This window comes from Podarcis erhardii, assembly GCF_964252035.2.
Source record: "Podarcis erhardii genome assembly, chromosome: 10".
NCBI classification, from domain to species: Eukaryota; Metazoa; Chordata; class Lepidosauria; order Squamata; family Lacertidae; genus Podarcis; species Podarcis erhardii.
This window is the reverse complement of record NC_138500.1, coordinates 39646219-39663014: the sequence shown is the minus strand read 5'-3', so window position 1 is coordinate 39663014 and position 16796 is coordinate 39646219. Positions and strand designations below refer to the sequence as shown.

At 39.5% G+C, this 16796-nt stretch overlaps 1 protein-coding gene across 2 annotated transcripts in view; it reads right to left on the bottom strand.

Annotated features, from left to right (window-relative positions):
* Nucleotides 1–948: 948 nt before the first annotated feature.
* The window catches only part of RASSF9 (Ras association domain family member 9), a 39819-nt gene continuing 23971 nt past the window's right edge, over nucleotides 949–16796 (bottom strand). For both annotated transcript variants that reach the window (XM_081878305.1, XM_081878306.1), the window contains exon 2: nucleotides 949–3926. In XM_081878305.1, the coding sequence (XP_081734431.1) occupies nucleotides 2660–3926 (1267 nt within the window). In that variant the 3' untranslated portion in view covers nucleotides 949–2659. The remainder of the gene's footprint in view (nucleotides 3927–16796) is intronic.

Here is a 16796-nt window from a genome sequence, read left to right as displayed (position 1 = left end):
AAGAAAGGTAGAGAAGGGATGACAATGTTAAATTGGTTGACCCAACCAACAAGAACATTTTAACACCTGCTAGAACAACAACAAAAGAGTAGATGTAGGGAGGGAAGAGAAACATCATGGAAGTGGGGTGGGAATCAACTTTTACATTAAATTTGAATTAATTTGATATTAATTTGTTAATTTTTTTGAAAAGCAATAAAAAGTAATTGGCAAAAAAAATGAGATGTAGAAGAGTCTGTATGTGAAAGTTTGTCCTATTTCTTTCCGTGGGGATGGGGAACTTGTGGCCCTCCAGACATTTTGACTCAAAATACCATTATGCTCAACTGTCAGGGATGGTGGGAGCTGTACACTACATTTCCAGAGCCACAGGTTCCCTGTCCCTCATTACAGTATGCACTGAAGGAAGTCCCAATGTCTATCACCCTGCACCTCCCAAAATCAAGAACGTATTAACTCTAAAAATTGCAAAGAAGTGTGCATGGGGAGTAAAAATCAGTCCTTAAGTGTACAGTGGTGCCCCGCAAGATGAACGCCTCGCAAGACGGAAAACCCGCTAGACGAAAGGGTTTTCCATTTTGGAGGCACTTCACAAAACGAATTTCCCTATGGGCTTGCTTCGCAAGACGAAAATGTCTTGCGAGTTCCTGTGGGGTTTCCCCCCTTCCCCCCCCCTTTTCCTAAGCCGCTAAGCCGCTTATCAGCTGATCTGCTGATAAGCCGCTTAACAGCTGATCGCTAAAAGCCGCTAAACTGCTAATAGCGCTAATCCGCTAAGCTGTCAATGGGCTTGCTTTGCAAGACGAAAAAACCGCTATACAAAGAGCCTCACGGAACGGATTCTTTTCGTCTTGCGAGGCACCACTGTAGGTGAAATTTACTCAGTCAAAGAAGTCTACAAAGTTAATTATCACAATGTGAGGGCAAGAAGAACTAAGAAACTGCAGCTTGTACAACATGAAAGACCTGAATATATAAACATAAACTGCAGGAATACATCAGACAACAAACTAATGAGAGATATTAACCTGTTCTTAATATTTGAGATTTGAGAATTACATTGCAAATTGCAAAAAAATAAAAAATAAAATGTTCAGAAGCGTTAATAAATTACTACAAATCTATGATAGCTGGCCAGAAATTTATCTGTTTCCATTAAGAAATGATAGCTTAGAAAGCTCAATAATAAAGCATTTAATATCGTGTCAAACAATACAGCCACATTTTTTTAAAAAAAGGCAGTCAACCAAAAATTCTATGTGAAAAATCTCTTCATAACATCCTTACCGTAGCCTGAAGAATTCAGAAAAAGGTTTTCCTTGTCAAGCTATTATTATTAGATTTATTAACCAACCTTCACCTTAAGGTTCTGGGGTGGATTACAATAACATAAGCAATACAAATGAAAACCAAACCATATTTTTTAGAAAGGTTTTATCAAGTGTCTTTTCCCAGCCATTTTGAAAACAAACAAACGAACATCCCAATTAGAATGCAATGAATATAGCTTCTGTTTAGGCATTCTAAATATTTCTATTTTGTTGTTGTCTAAAAGCAGGCTTCTCACACAGGTGTTCCATCTGGCAGCCATGTACTGTAGCCGACCAGTTTTTTTTTTTAACAGATGGCATACATACTGCTTGAAGCCTGGTCTAAAATATCAGTTCAGGAGCTAACGAAATTCATTCTTGTCTATGTCTTCATGCCCAGGACCTTGATATTGGATACATTTTGTTGGACGTTTGCAGTAACAATAAGCAATATACCAAATAAAGGGTCCCAGGTCTTATTTCGTCCTGTGGCAGTGTAAAACCTATTCATTTTTGTTATGTAAAGCTTCATTTACTCTTCAGTTGAATAATATGGAGGAAAGAAGCAGCTGATCTGTAAAATGTGCATCAGCTTCAGAGGGATGGAAGACCAATTTTTCAGAAGCAAACAATGGGTAAAGGTGCTCATAAGGAGCTACTGCAACTCAAAGTTGTGGAAACTCCTAAATATTGTTTTGTGCATAACAAAGTCCCAGGTATATTGTATATGGAGTTTGTGGTTCATCAAATAATTCCCCTTCCCCCTTCTATGGCTAGGCCTAACCCTATGTTTGTCAGCTTTGCTCTGCACACAGGGCAGGGAAGAGCTTTCAAAGGTTATAACATGTATAATATGATGTCCACACTGGTCTTTTATATGGTGCAGTGGAACAAGGTTATCATCACCAGAGATGTTATAATGCATTGGCAGTGGGTTGTATGTAAAATACTGAGAAACAATACTTCACAGAAAACTGGTGTACAAACAGATGATGTACAAATGTATGCTGTATAACCCATAGGGTAACTGCTTTTCCTGATTTAGATTAAGATTTCAGTTCGCCACCAAAGTCTATTTGGTTTTTTTATTATTAAATGCCTCTGAACTGTCCTACAGGAACTTTGCTATTAGGCTGAACGGACTAAATTATTTCTATCAGTAAGTTTAGAACATATGAGAATCAGCTATAATTTTTATTTATATGACAAGGAGTTCTCTAACTCGGAAGCTCTTATGCCACCAGAACTTGGCCCCATAAGAAGATACCACTTATCTACCTCATCCTAATGTTTCTCCAGGGCATTATATATTACTAATTTGTTCTCAGGAAAACGAGGACAGTTTTCAGCTATGTAGACAACAGCAACGTCTCTCCTATTGCTGTTTCCGAGTCCTGACTGTGAGTGGAACTGATTCCAGTATCAGAGTCTGTATCATTTATGTCTAAACTAGTCACTTTGTGAAGGAGATCAGTCCCTGTAAAATTCTTGGTGGAAATTTCACTGTCCTTTGCTTGCTCCTCATTAGGTGGGTGCCTGATTTCACTTTTGGCCTTAGCGTGCAAAGCATTAAGCTCTTCCACAATCAGTTCATACTCCTTTTCCTTCTTTTGAAGCATCAGGTCCCTGTATTTTAACTCCTGCTGGATGCAGTTTAGTTGAGAATGGATCCTTAAGGCATCTTTCATGCTTTTCTCCAATTCGTTCTTGACACTTCCTACATCGGAACTCTCCATTTCCTCCTTAGGCGGTTCCTCTGTCCACATGTCTCCGTTTCTTCCAATGTCATTAACCTCTCGTTCAATTTCCGCAGAGAGCTTTTCAATAAGCTCTTTGTGGTGCTTTAGTCCTTCTTCCACTTGTAACAACCCCTCTCCTTTGCTCGAGCTTTCTGGCATCTGCTGGCTGCTGTGAGACATGTCTGTTTCTTCTTCAGCATCACTGGATGTCGCCATTAAATAAGACTCCTGCACATAATTTCCTCCATCACCTTCAAGCTGATCTAGGTGAAATTTGGCTTCACACTGTTCGATTTCTAGATCCAGTTCCTTCATTCTGTTGATTTGCTGGTGAATGGTGTGGTCCTGAGAAAGGATCAAGTGGATGAGAGTCTCTATGTTGTCCCTCTCTTGCAGGACTCCTTCTTGTTTAAGTTTGGCCAGCTTCCGGAAGGTTTTCCTAACAATCCTCTTTTGCTTGTCCACTGGCAACATCTTCATGTAATTGGCCGGGCTCAGGTCCCAGGGTTTTTCAAGATTTGGTACAAGCTTGGCTTCAGCTGTCCTCCACAATGGAAATGGGGGGAAGGCATCTGCCTTGACCAAGACAAAGTGCAAATTAGGCTGCTCTTCCCCCCAGGCTTTCCAGAGTCTCAGCATTTTAGTGAGAGGTGGAAGGACCCTCTCAGAACCTCTCCATTTTTCTATGATGCAATAATCCTTGGGCTGTCCAAAAAGAAACTTCTTTTCTGCATAGGTGGCTTGATGTTCCTCAAGCAGAGCTTCAATTACTTGAGTGCAAGTTGTGCGCTTTGTCAATCCGCTAACAATTTTCTCTTCCTGACAAACCCAGACCACAATTTCTCGCTCTGTAGAACCCATCTCTTTTTCTGGTGACCTGGAATTAAAGAAAGCAAATATTATACAGAGCACTTGCTATCTCTGAAGCTTTGAACATGATATGTATTTGAGGTGTTTAAACTGTGGGTGGATTTCAACCTTTTAAAACCATCTTGGAGGGTGGGGTGAGGAAATTCACAAGTTCAAAGAGGTTATGGCTGTGATCTGCATGCTCATTAAAGCTACTCTTTATATTAACATGCGGGAAGTAACTCTATGTAGTTTCATGTTCAATTCTTTATAGCTGTCCATGGTAGCTTGCTAGCGGATACAGAACAATTATGTATAATAATAATAATAATAATAATAATAATAATAATATATACAACACTTCCTCTCAAAGGAGCCCAGGGAATCTTACAGAGGAAACTGCAGCCACGTCAGTTTCTGCTCCCAGACTTTGGAACTCCCTTCCTTGATAAGCTAGACTGGCCCCCTCCTTGCTGTCCTTTTGCCAGCATGTGAAGACGGTTTTATTCTGACAGACTTTGAGGAACTGACTGGTTATTTTTTCGAAATAAAAAGCTTTTAATAGTGTGGCACTGTTGCTAGCTGTACTTTAATAGACTTGCTTTTGTATTGTTTTAATTTTGTTATAGTTTAATTGCATTTTGACTATAATCTTTAGTAGGTTTCTAGCTTTCTGTGTTTTATTCATGTTTGTTTTAATTTTTGTGAGCCGCCTTGAGTCCTGGTTCTGGGAGAAAGGTAGGAAATACATACATACAAACAAACATACAACCACCAGTAGCAAGCAGGGGGAGTGGGGTGGTCACCTACCCTGGGAAAATTGAATTTACCCTAGAGTGCATGGTACAGCACATAATTGGCATTATCCAGACAAAAGCCAGGTCTGCTCAGCCTTGCACCCCATGTCCCATGGAGCTCAGTAGGACTTGCATCTGAGTAGACAAAGTTATTTTCAGTGGAACTTTTTCTAGAGTTCCGCCATTACTCAGAACTCTATTCTGACAGTGAAAGCTGCTGTGGGAACTTTGTTGAAATGAAGGCTAGAAATCGAACTTCCGGGTTGGCGCCCCCGGCAATGGCGGAGCTCCTCCGATCGGGAGGAACTTGCTCCGTGGAAAGTTGGGTCTGAACCGCCACGGCAAAGGCGGAGACCCATTGAAATCACAGGCGGAAGAAGCTTGTGAACCTGGGATTCGGCTGGCACCTTTTGCGCCTCCCCTACTCGCGAGGAAACCCTGTTTTAGGGATCTGGAGTTAAGGTCTCGGAAAGGATTAAACTTCCATCGATTGAAATTATTAGACCCCCCTTGGAAGCAGGAGAAGAGGGGGGAAATTTTGGACTGTGTATCCTGCAGGAGAGAGTGATTAAAATTAAATTACCACTGCTCTGAACCTGGGAACGAGCTCCCAGTGATTGACGTTTCGGGAGAGTTCATTGACAGCGAAGAGAACGGATGTTGACAGTCAGTTAAATAAGAGAAATATATTGTTTCCATTGTCCGCTTCTGCATTTAAAAGGAAGGAAAAGTATCTGAAAATTGAAACTATCTTTACTTTTTGATCTGTGTTGGAAAAGATTGATACAAGTGGAGACTGTTCCCCTCTAGAGGGAGCTTTTGAAACTGTTACAAGAGTGGAGCTGGGAAATCTCCAGCTGCTTGATAAGAACTGTGAGAACTAGAGATTGATCTTGGATATTCAAGAATGTCAACAGGAGAAGCCTTATGGACTGCATTTTCTAAGATAAGCCACTTGTTGGAACAGCTTCATAAAAAGATGGATGCTATGACTACTAAAATTGACATTTTGGAACCAAAAGTGAGCACCAATACAGAAATTATTCAGGATTTGGCACAGGAATCTATTTCAACAGGACAAATTGCTGAAAAGGAGAAGGAGAAAGTTGCTGCTGTCGAACCTAAAGTAATACAAGGGGGAGCCTTAGCCTTACAGAGGCAAATTGAGGACTACAAGTTGAGGCCCTTTATGATTGAGACTAGAAAAAGTCAGATTTTGAAGATCGGAGCCTGGCCTGGACTAGAAAAGGAAAGTTGGAAAGATCCCTCTATGCAGGGATTAACTGACTTTTGGAATATGGACTTGGGTCAGGAGGAGATTGGAGTTCTGGGGGCCTTTGGATTTGGAGGAATTTTGAAACATGCCCGGAAATACTTTATGGATCCTAGTTTTAATTATGGAAATCTGGCTGACCTGTCGAGAAGGAATAAAAGTATCGTTGGATTGGAGTTTCCCCGAGATCTGCTCTTCAGCATCAAAGAATATGAAGAAGACTGGCAGAAGAGACGTGGAAAAGAGTTAAGAGCCTCAGACATAAGATCTCCAGGTTGATGGACTGTATGGAGTTGACGGAAGTGGCTAGTAGAGTCCGAGACTGGGGAGAGGAGATGGTGGAAGAAGATTGGAAATTTAAAGTCTATATACAGAAATATTGTAAAATTAATGAGTGATAGAAAAATGTTGGAAGAAAATTTTATGGCTTTAGCTGAAATGCTATAAGGAGTTTAGCTTAAATAAGTATACTAATTTTAATGGAAATAAGATTAAAAACATGTTAAGACATTTATATGATAGAAAATAGAGAAAGATGGAAAGGAATTGCTGAAACAATTAATGGAAGTGGAATACAAAGAGGGAGGTGAGAGGAGGTCAATGATACAAGGGAATGAAAGATAGAATATGGAAAAGGTATGATGTATGTTTTTAAATTGTTTTTGTTTGGTTTGGTTTAGTTTATTGTGTTAGTTTAATGTGTTAAGGTTGTGTTTTGTATTGTTTATGTATTGTATTGTTTTTTCTCTTTTTTGTTCTTTTTTTTCTTTTGTCTTCTTTCTTCCTTTTCTTTCTTGTAAGCTTTAAAAGTAATAAATATTATTTTTTTAAAAAAAAAAAACCGAAGGCTGGAAATCTTTAAAATAAATAAGTGAATACATTTGAATCCTGAACGGGCATGTACAGTGCATTGACAGCTCTTTGCTGCACTTCTTAATGCCATCCTCTTAATGCAATGCAGCAGGATGGTGCATATGTGCTGTATGTGCAAGCTTACTCCTTTCTGGATTAGTGAGGTACTCTCAGGAGTAGTGCTTCAAGGTAACAAGCTTTAATTTATTATAAGGCTGACTATACATCTACAAAGTTTGCTAAGGGTGTTGAGAGTTGCTAGGAGATCCCTATTTCCATCGCAGCTACAGTTCCCAGAATTCTCTGGAACTGACCGTTAAACAATTCTGATAATCGTAACTTTGTGATTCTCAAGAGAGGTTGTCCGCAATGAGCATTCTGTACATTGAAAGTGACAGACAGACAAATTTTGATGAAGTTTTGGGTGATTTTGCTATGAGGAAGGCTAGGGAGAAAACGTTTTAGCCTTACTGTATTTGATGGTTGTAGTTTACTTCCATTTTAAAACTAACCTTTTAATGACAGCATAAAGTAGATTCTAAAAGTGTCACACTGTCAGGTAATCATGATCATATTATTTACACTTCCCAGGCAATATAATTTGTAAACTCAATGTGTTTTTTTAAGAATAACATTACAACTTCATTTTCCTAAAAAAATATGCTTATTCCACAACAGGTTTACAAAGTTCAATAATTACAAAAGTTTTTCAGTGTTAATTCTATGCATTTTTAAAACTCACCGTGGTATTTAAGTTAACAATAACATCTTATGTCCTTTTAGAGGAGAAATTGAGAATCACAGAATTTTAAATACCCATCATCATCCTTCGCTTCACTCAATTTTATTTAGAACACTTCCATTTAGAACACTGTTGTTTATTTCGGTCCTGGAGGTTTTGCTGAATATGATAAGAAAAGACCAGCTGGTTAAAGGGGTTCAGGTCGGAGCGAGACAATATAAATTGAGAGCTTTTGCAGATGATTTGGTACTTACATTGCAAGAGCCGGAATCTAGTACGAAAAGGGTTCTAGAATTAATTCAAGAGTTTGGTCAAGTGGCAGGATTTAAATTAAATAAATTAAAAACTAAGGTATTAGAGAAAAATCTAACAGTAAGAGAGAAGGAAAAGTTTCAGGATGAAACAGGTCTAACTGTGGTTAAGAGCGTAAAGTATCTGGGGATTAATATGACAGCTAAAAATGTGAACTTGTTTAAAGACAACTATGAGAAATGTTGGAACCAAGTGAAAAAAGATTTAGAAATTTGGGCTAACTTGAAACTTTCTTTGTCTGGCCGAATAGCAGCAATTAAGATGAATGTATTGCCTAGAATGTTATTTTTGTTTCAAACATTGCAAATTGTTGACAAGATGGAGTGTTTCAAGGGATGGCAGCGAGACATTTCTAAATTTATCTGGCAGGGCAAAAAGCCCAGAATAAAATTTAAGATTTTAACTGACGCAAAGGAAAGGGGGGGATTTGCCCTGCCAGATTTGAAACTTTATTATGAATCAGCAGCTTTCTGCTGGTTGAAGGATTGGCTGCTTCTTAACAACACAGACATTTTAGATTTGGAAGGTTTTAACAACTCTTTTGGGTGGCATGCATATTTGTGGTATGACAAAGTGAAGATTCATAAAGGCTTTAAAAGTCATATTGTCAGGAAAGCATTGTACAATGTGTGGATTAGATATAAAGACCTACTGGAGAACAAAACTCCAAGGTGGCTTTCATCAATGGAGGCAAAAGCTGTGAAAAGACTTAATATGGAGTCCACATGGCCGAAATATTGGGAAATTTTAGAACAGGAGGGTAGTAACTTTAAATTGAAGAGTTTTGAGAAACTAAAGGACAAAGTTAGAGATTGGCTTCACTATTATCAAATAATGGAGGTTTACAAGATGGATAAGAAAATTGGTTTCCAGGTGGAGAAATCTAAATTGGAAACAGAATTGTTAGAATCCAATACTAAGAACTTATCAAAAATGTATAACTTGCTGCTGAAATGGAATACGCAGGATGAAACTGTTAAATCAGCTATGATCAAGTGGGCACAAGATATTGGTCACAATATTATGTTCGCTGACTGGGAAAGGTTGTGGACCACCGGCATGAAATTCACGGCGTGTAATGCCTTGAGAGAAAATATTATGAAAATGATATATAGGTGGTACATGACCCCAGTCAAGCTTGCAAAAATTAACCACTTGTCAGATAACAAATGTTGGAAATGCAAAGAGAATGAAGGTTCATTCTTTCACCTCTGGTGGACATGCCCAAGGATTAAGGCTTTCTGGGAAATGATATATAATGAAATGAAGAAGATGTTTAAATACACTTTCCTGAAGAAACCAGAGGCCTTCCTCCTGGGCATGGTTAGTCATGTGGTGTTAAAGAAGGATAGAACTTTGTTTTTATATGCTACAACAGCAGCAAGGATTCTCATTGCAAAGTATTGGAAGACATCAGACTTACCAACCCTGGAAGAATGGCAGATGAAGATGACAGATTATATGGGACTTGCAGAGATGACGGGCAGAATCCGAGACCAGGAGAAAGAGACAGTGGAAGAAGATTGGAAGAAATTTAAGGACTATCTTAATAAATACTATAAGATTAAGGAATGTTAGATTGATGTGGATTTAAAAATATGGTGGTTTTCAGAGATATTAGAGTATGAAAAGGAATGGAATTTGTTAAAAAAAAAATGGGAAATAAGGGAATGGAGTTGCTGACAGGATAATGAAATTAGAATACAAAACGGTGAGGTATGAGGAAGTCGGGGAAATTAGGTTGAGAAAATAATTTTTGGAATTATACTTGTTGTTTTTTGTTTGTGTTTGTCTTTATTGTAATTGTTTTGTATTGGTATGTTTTACTGGAAAATTCAATAAATATTATTCAAAAAAAAAAAAAAAATAGAACACTTCCATTTTCTTCTAGTCATGAGGGTGGGGGATTGGGGGGGCTCTCTTCATCTAAATCCGGCCCTGTCTGTGAAGGGAATTGGGGTCTCCTAACAACTCTCAGCACCCTTAACTAACCACATTTCCCAAGCTCCTTTGGGGGGAAGCCATGTAATAGTGCAGATGGAGTCAGGGAGGGGAAATCCTGAAACAGACCAATGACTTAGCATGTTCAATGGACACAGAATGCTGACACAGAATGCTGGAGGTGGAGGGAAACCAGAAAACTAGGAGGGAAGGGGTGGATGCAATGGAATATCTTGAAAGAGGGCTTGGCCGGATTGCTCTAATCCTGAACAGAAGCACTCCACAGCACAATGCTTCTCTGCAGGCCCCCTTGTTAATATTTGATTCTCAAACAAAGTAGCTGACATGGGACCTCTCCCAGTCAAAAGGTCTGTGGAAGGCTGCAAAAAGGCTGTGATTGAGAGGTTGACAGTTGCAAGCAGTTGTTAACCTACAAGAGAAGTCAGCTTGACACAGGTCGAAGTTTAGAAATGTGAAAGTATACCAATACATTTCTCTCAGTACCCACTCAATTTACCCCTCCCTCACACACAAAACACTGGGAACTCAAACAGTGCACACTTGTAAGCCTCCTCCCACCTGTTCCGCACGCAGTCACATTTCCCATTGTTATGCTGTGCTGCACAGAATATACTCCCCCATCCCGTTGGCTTGCTATCCAGAACTAACATTTAACTCCCTAGCTCCCATGCTGCCTTAAGGCTCTGCTGGCTACTACATAATATCGGTAGCAGCAGCCTAATTCAAAGGAAAGCTGCAGGGATTGGGGAAGGGTTGGTGTGACTATTAAAAGTACACTTTCTCAAATGTACCAAGTATTTTATAGTCTGAATATTGTATATTTATGTTTTGCATCGACAGAATTAAAAATGTGTGAAGCACACAGGAACTTTGGGAGCTGCTTTATACTAAGTTCATCTTAGCTCAGTTGTCTGCATTGACTGGCTGTGACTCTCCAGGTCTCTTCCAGATGCTGGAGACTGAATCTGGAACCTTCTGCATGCAAAACATAGATGTTCTACCACTGAGCCACACACCTTTCCTTGTATTTTCACATTTCATCCTGTTTAATGTTTATACCAACATCATGGTAGTATTGTTGTTTTGCTGATTAAAAAAAGAATGACTTGGTGACTGTGGGTGTCACCATTTGGTGGCCCCAGAGATCTCAATCTTTGGCAGGAAGCCCTAAATATAGCTTGGCCTCTACAGGGAATGGGAGAGAGTTTTCCAGAGCCTGAGAAGGTTGACACAGGGGATAGAGAGCAAGAAGCCAGAAGAAGAAGAAAATAGTTTGTTGTCCTCTCAATTTTTTTTTGCCTCAAGAGCTGTGTGTGATAATAAAATCCTGACAGAAACAGGTCACCGTTAGTCCCAAGTCCGGAATGGAAATCAGTCCAGCAAATATGATCAGTATTTGCTGTTGATGCTTTCTTTCCTCAAATGATACAGATTGTTTTACGTCTCCCGCATCCCATTTGTATTATATTACCCATGCATTGAAATGAATAGGGTAGATTAAACATAATGGAAACATTAAAAAAAGGATTCTGGATATTTGGGTGAAATCTGTGTGGGCATGAGCCAATTGTGCCCAAGTCACTGTGGATCAGACTGTTCCCAATCCATGTCCTTTTTGCATTTGTCCATGCCACCTCACTTTCACCTCCATCTATGAATTGTTTATTTTAGGGGGGGAATCCATATTTAAATCCACCTTTCTTTGAACAGAGAGCTGCATTGTAGCATTTCAAGATACACAAAAGCCAGAGGATAGTACTATATGTTCCATTCCACATGTTTGTCTGGGAGGTACAGGTCATGTCGTCAATTCATATTGCAATTCCAAACAGCAAATTCCTCAGGTATTCCTAGAATTCTGCTGCATATAGAGCCAGTAGTTGTGACACACATTCACATCAGAGACTCATTGTTTTTATGCGACTCATTCGAACAGTCATGAGCTATCATGGAGGTTTTTCTATGAACAAAAATGAGGTGTTGGAGTGACCATCATTTTGGCAAAATATAGTTCTGCATAGATATAACTGTGAAACAGTGAGCTGCAACCAATGTTAGTCATACTCAGAGTAGGCCAATTGGGTGATTTTTAAGTTTTATTCAGAATAGATCCACTGAAATTAATGGTCCTAACTTAATCATGTTAATTACTTTCAATGGGTCTACACTGTGTAAAACTTAGTTGAATACCACCCAGTGAAATTAATGGACACGATTAATTCAGACCCATTAATTTTAGCAGGTCTATTCTAAGTAGAACTTAGTTGCCTACAATCCAGTGATACTATTTTATTTTTACAGCTATCAATTTAAGTACATGGATTCACAACATAGGGAAAGGAAAGAGTAAAAGACCCAGTCCGACAACATTATTTCTGAATGTGTCACCAGATACAAAATAAATACCTGCCACCTTTTGGGATGTTTACATAGCCCGAGATGCCATATAAATGCCATTCTGAGCTCACAGACTGGCTGTTAAAATAGAACGTATATATAAATTTCAACAGAGGCAACAGGTGAGCACTAAATGTCAACAAATTCTGAGCTGTATTTGCCTTAAGTTTCAGCAATCATAAAAAGTTAGTTCCACAAATGGAACAGAGTTTCTGAAGGTGTTTCAATATTCTGTGGCTAAAATGAAAAGCAAAGTAACCCATGATGATTATGCACGTTAACACAAGAGTTATCAAGTACAACTGATAGCTTTACAAATAACTAGCAGATGCTGATAAAAAAAGAGAAAGGAGCAGTTACCAGGAACTATTCAGCTCTATGGAACTATTTGACACCTGTTCAAAATCTCAGCTCCATATACCTGACCACAGCAGAAGTGGTCAACCCTTCTATTTTATCTAGTATTGATTAAGATAATAGTACAGGCTGCTGCATTGATACAGAAATCCTGCAAAGCTTTGGGGAGGATATTCTGGATGCCAAGATTTCTATGGGCTTCTATGGCTGAAAAATATGGAATGCCACACCTCACCATGTTCCTAAACATTTATTAGTATTTTTCTCTGCTGCACAAATGAATCCATTGATTATATTGTTCTTAATTTAACCTAGGGTCATTTCCATTTGGCACATGTTTTGAATATTCATAGTAGGTCAAAATCTTTATTTCACCAACCAAAGCATCATGAAATAGGGTGAAAGGCTGCAAGTTCTCTATAACTCTCCATCAAGTTATGGAGTAGACAAACAACTTTTTTTGGGGGGAGGGGTGTGGTTGATGGTAACACCATGAGTTTGCATCTGGTCAGTGTCTTAAAATGGAAAATAGCAGGAGGCAGCAGATAGTAGAAGCCAAAGTAGCAATAGTGCCTTATGATGTGAGATATTGTTATTGCATCACCCTCCTGGCTATAGTGATATTGCTGCTCCCTGGTATGGGCCAATCAGGTGGTAGCGAGGGCAGGTAAGCACAAGACTGGCAGCAGGTGGAGGGGGTATAACACCTGGGCCCACAGCTGCTGCCAGTCCATGGCTTCCTCCACCCTCACTGCTGCTCCACCTCATCCTTGGCAAGGGACAGCACCACTGCAGCCTCGAAGGTGGTCCAGTAGTGGCATCCCACCTTACGTAACATGAATGCAGTTGGGATTACTCTACTTTTTAGTTGGAGTGAAATTTCTCTTAGGGAATAAAGCCCAATCTTCACAAGATCCTCTTCCTCCAGTTTACGATTCCACTGTTCAATGGTGAAATTCAGTATTTTCCACATCACAGTATTTTCCACATGACATAAAATATTTCCCCTCTATTCGCTTTTTAATAAACCTAGCATATCACCTAGAATTAATTTCCACATTGGTTGACATTAAGACTGCCTAGGTTTACTTTATTTGTGTTTTCCACCTATCAGAGAACCTGTGTTTTCTCCCATGTGTGAAGATCTGGTTTAATAACAGCCTTAGTAACAGCCGTTTTTTGTATTGGGAGAGATGGGGAAATCGACTGTTGTTCTGTTGGCCACTGAATAAGGATGGGAAATTGAAGCAAATCAAATGGAACAACTGTACGTTGCCCTTTCTATAACACAAATTGTTAATGGCTATTCTAGGCACACAACTTTAAGGGTCCTTGAGAATGAAAACCTGGAAACCTCACAAGAGCTAAATAATGGCAGGGAGCAATAACTTTGCAAGAAATGAAAAGAGCAGTTGTAACATGTGATTATGTGATAAAAGATTGTATCATACTCTGGCTAAGCATTTTTAAATTCCAAAGGATTCATTTTGAAATGTTGCTCTGCTTCTAAGGTGGTTGGGTGTGCATGGTATATGTCTGTGTCTTTAGACAGCTTCCTGGAGCAGCTTTAATCCTAAACAGGAATAGTTGCCTAGAGAGTGGAAATATCTAAGCAAAGGATGGGCAGGAATCTGCCAGGAAATGCTTTATGCATAGGATGTCCTGCTACAGGGCAGGGACTTGTGCCAGATGATTCACTACATTCCCTTCCAACCCCACAGCTGTGCTTCTATGATATACCCACCCTAAATGAAACCTGCATTAGCCTTGATTTCCTCCAGTTGTCATATGACATGCTTTCTAAATTTCATAAACAAATACCAAGAAGAAGTTTAAGGAACCTCCAACTTCAAGAATGCTTGTATTGTTTTGAAGTTACAGAATGGCTAATCTGTGTCACCATTACGGTTCATGTTAAGAACAACAGTCCTATTTTCAGTTTTTAGAGACCAACTATAAGGCTTCTGGTTGTGGCTAACGCTTTTTAGCCTGGGGGACACCTTCACTCTTGGCAAACCCTCCAGAGGTCATATGCCAGTGGTGCATTTGGCAACCATACACTTGCGCACACTCTCTCATATACATGCAAAAAAGGTAAAGGTTAAGTCCAGTCAAAGGCGACTATGGGGTGCAGTACTCATCTTGCTTTCAGGCCGAAGGAGCTGGTGTTTGTCCACAGACAGCTTTCCGGGTCATGTGGCCAACATGACTAAACCGCTTCTGGTGCAACAGAACACCATTTACACGGCCCCATTCTGATGCAGATCAACTGAGAAGATTGTTCATCACTGGGCATGTCAGAGGAAACTGTTCAAATGCCCTAGCAATCTGTTTCCTTCCACCAACTCAGTTTGCATAGACTTGTGCAAAATAAACCAATTGCAACGCTGGAAAGTCAAACCAGATGTCAAACAAATATCATAGCTGAATGAGACATGTTTGTACATAGCTAGTTATCATCCCCTCTGTGCTCCTCAAATGATTGATCTGATGACTTGGGAGAGAGAGATGTGCTATGTACCTCTGTCCTAGACAAATTGCTGTTGCAGTTCAGCCCTTTAATCTTCTCAATAGAGGAATAATAATAATGAGATATGAATACTGCATACAATTATGGTAACAATTTTAAGTTGTACTTGAGAATGTACATTTATTTATTTATTACCTTAAGCAATCTGGAGGAGTCCGTGGAGACAGAGGTTTGGCAAGATACAAAAAAATAAAAATAAAAATGGTGATAATAGCTAGAGAAGGAGGCTGGCAGCTTTGGTGTCTCAGCTGTGCCAAACTAAAGAGTAATATAGGAGCCATGGGAGAAACAGCTAACTTGCTTACAGAAAGAGAGAGAGATGTAAGAACAGTGGAAATAACCTTTTTTTAAAAAGAAAAGTACTCTTGAAAAGAAAAGTACACCACTTGATCTTTACTATTTTTTTTTTCTGATAGGGACTGACCCGATCATCCCTTATCACATAACACAGTTTTTCACAAGCTTTCACACTTCCCAAATGTTTTGATGCAGTTTTCAGTTCAAAAAGCATGCTCAAAACAAAACACATTTTAAAATGTAGTCTTAAATAGGTATTAAAGGGTGCAATTGTATGATTAGTGGGAGGCCATATGACTTTGCAGGTGTTTCTGTTTCATGTCAGCCATGACACGGAGAAAGGATCACATAGAGGGGAAAGGATATATAGGAAAAACTTGGCAGAGAAAAGGAAAAAGGGGGATTTCGGGGACTGATTAAGTCCAGTGAATTCCAAGCCCTCCCATTATCTCAGCATGCCATTACGGTGGTAGATGGAATAAAAGCCAGCCTTGGACGTGGCATACTAACCCCTCCCAGCCTTTTACCCTGGCAGGCATGAGACTGGCTGGGCTTGGGAACTGGTAGTTCTATTGCCTCCTCCAACCTCACCGGTTTGCTTTGCCCATGAGAATTTGAAAACAACAACACATTAACACGGAAATAGGATGAAACGGACCTATGGGTGAACACATGGAAAGCTGACACAGACCAGAAACAGACTGATTCACTCATCCTTAAGCACTATTAGATATTTCATATAAGGCTGATGCAAATATCTCAGCCTAAGGAGATAATGTAGTAAATTTGAATGGAAGCCCAGTAGGCAAGGTAGAAATCCATGAATAGTTACAGAGAATATAAAATAGGAATGTAAGAAGAGGTTGCCTTGTACTTTTATAATTTCCTGGCAGTCTTCCATGTCTTGATCTGCTTTCCAGAATGGGTAGCGTACCATGGCCTAAGGTGTTTTTGTTTTTTTAACAATAATTACACTTCAAAATGAAATTTGGTAGACAATAAGGAGGATTCACTGACACGGCTCCAATTCTAAAATAGAATCTCAGTGGCTTATTGTTCCATATTTGATCTTGCAAGACAGGCTGAGCCTCGGTCCTAGTACACTGGATGACCATTATGATAATCTGATCTGCTGTCCTTTGCTTAAGCAGGAGTAGTGTCAACAGCAATTGTTGTTGAAACGAAAGCTATTGCAGCAACAGATGTTCTCAAATTCCATAAGGCTCCAAGTTCAATCCCTGGCATCTCCACATAGGACTGAGAAAGACCCCTGAAACCCTGGAGAGTCACTGCCAGAGTGTAGACAGTACTGAAGGAGATGGAACCAATAGTCTGATTCAGTATAAGGCAGATATCTGAGTGTTTCCAATAACTCTGCC